The 8,000-nt window shown below is 46.1% G+C and overlaps 1 protein-coding gene across 1 annotated transcript in view; it reads right to left on the minus strand.

Moving 5' to 3' along the window:
- EML6 (echinoderm microtubule associated protein like 6) overlaps window positions 1–4,966 on the minus strand; it is a 255,683-nt gene extending 250,717 nt beyond the window's left edge. Inside the window, exon 1 of the mRNA XM_012649839.1 lies at window positions 4,770–4,966. Within this exon, the coding sequence (XP_012505293.1) occupies window positions 4,770–4,966 (197 nt within the window). The remainder of the gene's footprint in view (window positions 1–4,769) is intronic.
- Between the last annotated feature and the right edge of the window lie 3,034 nt (window positions 4,967–8,000).

Below are 8,000 nucleotides of genomic sequence, written 5' to 3' on the forward strand. Positions count from 1 at the left end.
CCACTGCACTCTACCCAGGGCGACAGAGCATGACTCTGTCTCAAAATAAATAAATGAATAAAATAAAATTGAATTAAATAAATAAACTTCTCCAATAGATCATTGTTTCAGACCCTTGTTTCAAAGCTGGTGATATTCCTAAGTGAACTTGAACATGGTTCCATTTCTAGACTGAGTTCCAGCAATCTGCTTCAAACGCTATTGAATAAAGCACAGGATTTGCAGACCAACAGATGATAAACAGAGTTACAAAGAGCAATGAGCTTACTAAGCTCTGGTTAGGAACAAGGAACAGTGGTGGGGACCAAATGACTGAGAAAAATAAGAGGCCATAAAGCAGCGGAGCAATAGCTGTGGGCTTTGAATCAGACCAGTCTGGGTTCCAATTCCCATTCTACAGTCTGCTAGATGGTAACCGCGGGCAAGATCCTTAACCTCTCTGTGCCTCAGCTGGCCCCCGGTAGCCTGGGGTTAGCAACAGTGCCCACCTCGTGGGGTTGTAAGCAGGTGAATGAGCTCGATCTGTACACGCATTTAGCTCTGAGTCTGGCACTCAGGAAATGTTAGCTCTGGTTATGTTAACTTTCATTCTCAGCTGCAAAGCCTCATATACACTTACAAATGAAAATACTCAGAATGAAAGAATGGCCCTAAATGATATAATTTAAGTGAGCAGCGTCGGTCACAAAAGATGCAAAACTTTAGGAGTATAAGACAACCCTTCATCTGAGAATGGCACAAGGTCTCACGGGAGAGGTGAGACTGAAGCAGATGGGGTCTTGCGGGATGTGGATGCAAACAGGTCCCCTCTGGTGGGCACTTACCATTAGCCAAACACTGTGGGGCACCTGGTATGTAATCTTCACAACAAATTACAAGGCAGACACCTTTAAAAGCCCATTTTATAAGTGAGATGCTGTTTTACTGATGAAATAGCTCAGACTCAAAGAGGTTTAGTAATGTCACCCAACTGGTGGCAGATACAGGTTCAAACTCAGGTCTGTCTGACACCAAAGCCCATGCCCCCACCACTGTGCTGTTGGGGGATGGAGAGGGCTGGACAGAGGGAGAAGGGCCCAGGGGGGAAATAAATCATTCCTGTATGAGGCAGGGAAGAACAGAGTAATCATATTATATGGCAAGCAGGAAATAGACAATTAATGATTTTTTTAAAAAAGGAAAACAGGGTAGAATGGTAGGTTAGGGATAAAGAGAACAGAAAGCTAAGGAGTCTGGACTTGTACCTGTGGGCAATGATGAATCGTTTTGTTTTGGGGGTGTATGTGTTTAATTAAATACTACCACGACCACAACTAAGAACATTTACTGAGTACCAACTAAAGGATAGGCCCCACACTAAACCCTTTGCATACATTATTTCTAGTAGTTACAACAACTCTATAATTTAGGTATTGTCACCCCCATTTCACAAATAAACGAGGCCCTGAAAGGTCAAGCCACTCACATAGATACCTCCAGTAAATGGCAGAATGGAGTTCGGACCCATGTGTGCATAATGTCAAAGTCAGTGCTCTTTCCCCTAAAATAGCACTGGGGATAAACCTTCCTTGCAATCGAGAGCCAAAAAACAAGAGAGAAGAAAATGGAGACAGGGCACTAGTCGAAAGCAATACGTAGAGGGACCAGGGTGAAGACATAAATGTCTCAACTGGAGTCACTGTGAAAATGGAAGTGAGGTGACAGAGAATGAACATGTTCATGACCTTTTATTTCATTTACTCCCTTTCTGTGTCATGTTCTGCTACCTAAACTAGAAACCAAGTTAGTAATTATTCCAGTCCTTGCCCTCAGCCCTGATTTGAGTCCTGTTGTTAGTCCAAGAGCAAATATTGCTGTATTTCCTTGCCCCATCACAATGTTATCAAGGCTAAAATATGGCATCATCCTCTAATCTGTTATCTGTATTGAAAGGTAATCATTCAAGAGAATAAAACTAAGCCTCCACATCTAATAAATCACATTATACTTCACATACCAACATTTTAAAAAATCTGACTTAAACACATAGCCTGTCAAAGCAAGAGGACGCATATGCTGAGCTCTAATGAGCTCTGCCAAATCCTACGTTATTATTAAGGTTCATCATGATCTCAGTGATCACATGGTTTTATTAAATGGAGTGTGTTATCAGTATTTGTTGGGCTATTTTCTAGTTAACATTCTAGGCAAAGCAGCACAAAAATTAAAGCCGTAGAAAATGAATGCATGTGAATATACCTTTCAAACTAATGCAAAAGCTCAGTACCAAGTAGACAGTTACTTATACTGTCTCACTTGATGGTATCAAGAGTTAGAAGTTTTAATATTCATGTAATGATTCAAAAAAACCAAATATTTTTGCATGAAAACCTTAGCTATAGTTCCCCCATTCAATGACAAACTTTAATATTTCAAGTGGAAAAACAGTAGTATACTGGGATATACAAAAATGAGTTGAAATTTATAAAGATAAAAGATTGTGCATTGCGACTTGTGCACTGCCTTCCCCAGGAAAAGATATTTACATATATAAGATAAAGCAAGCTAACAGCATAAATATTATGGTTTTATAGCTCTTAATTTCAAAATGATCTGTGGTTTGTATCTTTTAATTCATTGGACTTAATTTTATTCCTATGTACAAAGATAGGATGGATGTTGAAGAACTCTGTTCGTCTGTACGTACTCAGACCCAACCAAATATTGTGAAGAATTATGAATAAAGTGCTTTCTCTGAAATCAGGCTTACTACTATGTCACCATTCAGAGATAACTACCTTAATAAATAGACCGGAAGCTAAACCATCTTTTTATTTCTCTTTTCATCAGTTGAGGTCCCTGCAAACCCAGCTATGCAAATAACTTCCTTCACCTTTTCTTCAAATCTGAGTGTTTCTTTAACCACCCAAGCCAGATATCATAACATCCCCCTCACCCAGCTGCCTGTCATAACAACGGTTTACTGCAACTCCACCCTTTTCCCACCTTCGGCTTCAACAGTGCATTTGATTTTTTTCCCCTGCATTAGAGGAAAAATTAGGATTAAGAGGTCAAAGCGTCCAAGTGGTTTCAATGAACTGCCACATTAATATTATTTAACCCCAGGGAATTTTCTGTTTAATTGCCACTCTCTCCCTTCCCCCAAAGGACTACATCTTATTTTGATGTTGTAATGGAAAGCACTGCATTAAGACAGAGTAAAAACATAATGGGTTTAAATTTTTAAACATCTAACCTTTTCATGAGTCATTGTTAATCATTTGCACCTGTAACTTTAATAATCCACCTGGCAACCAGAGAAGCAAAATCTGCAGGACGCGACTAGGTAAGGATGCTCCATTCGCAACTGTGACCACATCAGGGAGGGAAGAAAAAAAGCTATTTTGTCATAAGTGACCTGAAGAAAGTTTTACATGTAAGTTCCACCAAATCTTGAGAACATTAGAGCTCCCAGTACTTAAAATCTTCATCTTTTAAAAGTCAAGATTTTTTTTAAATGTCTTACTGTATTTATGAGTATTAAGTTCTAATCTTCTGTAACAATTTTTTGACTTTAGGTCTCAGGAAAAAAAAATGCTCTGGAATATAAGCACAACTTCAGGAGGGATAAAAAGTGCTAATTTTTAAAATCATTCTCCCCACCGAAAAATTAGGCCCATTGACATTACACCACTTAACCATTTATTCCATTGTGAAAGGCAAACTTAGAGCAAAAGTGGCAATATTCTGAAAATGTGATGGAAGTTGTTCTTCATCAATGAAACACACAAGTTTGGAAGGTACAAATATGGTCTCTGTCAGCCGTAGTTCACCCTCAGCAAGTCATTTTCCCTGTAGGCTGAGGCTCCCACATCATGAAAATCTTCCTTAACTGCTGAAAGCTGAAAGGAATTCCCTGTGAACAGCATCTGGACCACACGTTGTTTGGTCACACAAGAGACTGACAAGGGCTGGAGGAAAATGTGTCTGGTCCAAAGACAAGAGGATAGGGCCAAGAATCAAAATATGCTCCCCATCAATTTAACAGGGAGGGCCCCTAAAATGGCTATTCCACCAACTGAGTTCTCCTATCAGTGAGTCCTGGACCATCCGCTACCAGATGTTGGTCATTCTGTGGGCTGGCTGGTAGGATTTTGCGGTCCAACAACTGCCAGCCTTTTATCAGTCTCAAGGATATTGTGGAAACATCCATTTAGTGTATAAATATGCTTTTGGCATTAAAGCACTGCCAAGTGAAATATTAGAGAACAAACTCCCCACCCACTGCTGAAATTTCCCAGGTCCAAAGCAGCTGGGATGAAGATTCTAAATTACCTGTAGCAAAATTTCTTTTAGATTTTTTTTTAATCCTCTTGCTTACTGAGAAACCCATTGGGGAGTCTCCCAAAGATGATACCCACCCTTCAAGCTATTAGTCCTATCATTCACCCAGTTAGAGAAGGAAGCAGAAGTGTTGTATAGTTACCCAGGCTCCTTCCACTTGTAGCAGGAATGAACACTAAAAAAGCATCAGAACACTCAACTCCTTAGAGATTTAAAAGCCTTCCAGAGGGATAGAGACCTCTCTCTCCTCACCTGCACCCCCCACTCTGTTTCTGCCCTAGCCTAGAACCAGCAGCCCTTCTGTAATTCCATGCGGTTCTAGAGAGAATCCTTTATTCCACGGGGCTCCCGGATCTGACCCCGGGAAAGCCCAGCTGGCCACCCTTCTCCCACCCTTCCAACCTCCGCACCCAACCCCTTCCCACCGCCCCAGCCCACCCCCTTACCTGATAATGTCGTCGTTGTGTCCCAAGAAGAATTTTTGGCCGTGCTCGCGGGTGTTGTAAACCACCCCGACCCCAGCCACAAAGTAGACCACCTCCTTGCCGGCCGTGTAGTACAGGTTGTTGCGGCACTGGTGACCCCGGTACCCGTACACCCACTCCAGCCGGAGCCGGCAGCCGGGAGCTGTCCGATCCGCCATGATAAGCCGACCCCACTCGCCCCCCCGCCCCCCGCGCGGGCCGGCTGCCCCTGCGCGCCGGGTCTCTCTTCGCCAAGGCTCGGGCTGCGGCGGACCTGCAAGGGCTCAGTGTGCAGCGCCGGGCGCTGATTTCCGCGGCGACGCACAGGCACAGCCCAGCGCGCCGGCCGCCACCATCATCCACCGCCGCCGCCGCAGACGAGCCGCCGCCGGTGCGCGGCCCCAGACCCCGCCGGGCGCCCCGGCTCCCTCTCCCGCGGCGAGGCGGCTTCGGGGGCGCCAGCACTCGCGCGCGCGCGCCTCACTGCACCTGCGGGCTTCGGCCCCCGGGAGAGGTTCTCCTGGGGGTCACCCCGCCTTTTAAATCAGGGATCTGCATATCCAAACACTGATTACCCAGTTCGCTCACTTAAGTTTGCAGTGCGCGGGGCTTCGCAGCAGGCAGCGGGATTTATTCTGCGATAGCTCTGAGTTGACAGGCAACCCGGGTAAGCTTTGCCATCACCGTCCTTGGATCCGAAACTGACAGTCTATATCCAGGATGCGAAAGCGAGGAAGAAAGAAACAGATTTTTTGCATAAGTCACTTAACCCAAGAAAATGATCCCCAAACTAAACCAAGTTTGGTGTTTGGGTTTTTAATTGTCAACTACTCTCCCTTTCTCCCTCCAATTCCGTCCCCTTAATGGCATGAAATATGCCCTAAATGCTGCAGGCTGATAGTTGCTGATATGATCTGAAAGCACATTTGCTGTTTCCCCATTAAGCCAGGGCGAGTATGCAGTGGTCACTTTTTAGATGCCCCAATTAGTTGTCATGTATGTGTTTAAAATTCGTATCTTCCGTAAACCTTCTCTTCACCGAGAAAGCCGTAAGGAACTTAGTAGCTCTCACTGATCAGCAACTCCAATCGCAAGCGTCATAAAAGATTTTCTAAATCGGAAAAAAACACTAGACACTAGTGCAGTTGGAGGGAAGAGAGCGCTACCTACAAATGCTCCCGGTCCAGAAAAAATTAAATAATTAATAAGTGGCAAAAATCGTGTACCTCTCTCCAGGAAGGTCTGCGCTAAACACCGGGTACTGCCTTTAGCCCGGCGGGGGACGGGGTCGCCCGGGGGACACGAGGGACAAACCCCCCCCCCACACACACACGCACACACATCCCGGCGTCAGCGTCGCGGTCTGAGGAATGCTCCCGCAGGGACACCTCGCCCGCGCGCACCGCCGCCCTGGTGGCGTCCTGCACTGCTCCCACTCGGATCCAGCCTCGCCCGCGGAGCATCCCCGCTCTCTCTGCTTCTAACCTCTGCCGCCGGCGGACGCCAGCGCCGCGTCCCGGATCCCGCACGGGCGAGCGAGATCCTCTGCCTGACCTCCCCTCCCCGCCTCCCGCACCCGGGGATGGGCTTCGTCACTGGGGCGCCACGGGAGACAGGTTCTTCTTCCAGCCGGGGCTCCGGGGGCGGAGCCCCAGAGCGGCTTTCGGGAATCGCGGCGGCCGGTTACTAGGCGAGATCGCGGCGCTAGGAAACCTCGACGCCGGAGGGGGCTGGGACGGCCCCGTCCCGCTCCTAGCCTTGGTCGCCCCTTCCCCCGATGCATCCTGGGAATTGTAGTCCTCTTTGAATCAGCCAGAGCGGGGAGCGCAGGGAACGGACCACAAGTCACAGGATTCCGCGCGCCCCAAGGGAGTCGCAGAGAGGCCGGGCTTCATCAGAGCCTGCGGCTCTCCCAGTGAGGAGGAGGCAGCGGCTCACCAAAGGCTACCGCGTGCCAGCGCTGGCGTTCCCTGGTGACTGAAGGGGGCGGCTGGCGTGCGCGTGTCCCTGTGGAGAAGAGCAGTAGAGTGGAGACTATCTCTACGGTTCACCCTAAGCATTTTCCTGCACCCTTCCCTGAGGATTCCTGTAGCCGCATCCTCACTATACTGTAGCAGACTCAAGCTCGAGTTTTGTTTTCTACTTCAGTTTTCCTTTTTTATTCAAATGAATTCTAATTTGTTAAAAGTGCAGTACTGCCAAGTTTAAGAAAAATGCTGCGAGTGTTGTCTCACTCTGCCCTAAGAACAACCAGTGCCTTCCCATCACTTGCGTCCAAAGGTAAAAGACTTGGGTATTTAAAGATAACCAGATTTTGGAAGCGGGAAGGTGCTTGCGCCATAATAACTAGACTTGGCCCTCAAACGCAAAAGCCTGTGGCATTTCTCCTACAACCCCCCAAGGTAAACTATGAATCCACTATGTTCTGAAGTAGCCTATTTTCAAATTGGGGCCAGAGATGGCCTTTGGGAAGAGGAGATTTCAAAATCCCAGTGACTAAGAAGCTGCAAAAGGATGATGGATTGGACGTTTGCAACGTCCTTTCCTTTCCATGCTATTTGATGGCTTACTCAGTTCTTCATCTATCTCAAGCTTTTATACAGTCCTCTGAAGATTAGAAGCGCCAGAGTTTGGATGAGCTGTTGTTGCCTGCAGCAATGAAGAAGATTTGAATTCATCTCATCTTTTTTTTTAAGGAAACAATCTACAAATATGTGAGGTAACACTGTGCTAGGCAACAAGAACACTATCAAAAATAAAAACAAAAACATGGCCTGAAAAAGGTTTGAAACGTAAGCAAAAATAATGATGACTAATGATGTTTTGCTATAAAACAATGCCAAATGAATTATATACAGATAGTAAGTTCTACATAAGAAATTCAGAAAAGAAAGAACTTTTCCAGATAAAATACACCAGGAAAAGCTTCATGGAGGAAATAGGAAATATAGATAGAATTGAGATAAGTTAAGATAAATTGAAAGAGCATTCTGGGACCCCGGCGCGGTGCCTCACGCCTGTAATCCTAGCTCTCTGGGAGGCCGAGGCGGGCGGATTGTTTGAGCTCAGGAGTTCGAAACCAGCCTAAGCAAGAGCGAGACCCCGTCTCTACTAAAAATAGAAAGAAATTAATTGGACAACTAAAAATATACCGAAAAAAATTAGCTGGGCATGGTGGCGCATGCCTGTAGTCCCAGGTACTCGGGAGGCTGA

The sequence above is a fragment of the Propithecus coquereli genome, unplaced genomic scaffold, assembly GCF_000956105.1.
Source record: "Propithecus coquereli isolate 6110/MARCELLA unplaced genomic scaffold, Pcoq_1.0 Scaffold305, whole genome shotgun sequence".
In the NCBI taxonomy this organism is placed as follows: Eukaryota; Metazoa; Chordata; class Mammalia; order Primates; family Indriidae; genus Propithecus; species Propithecus coquereli.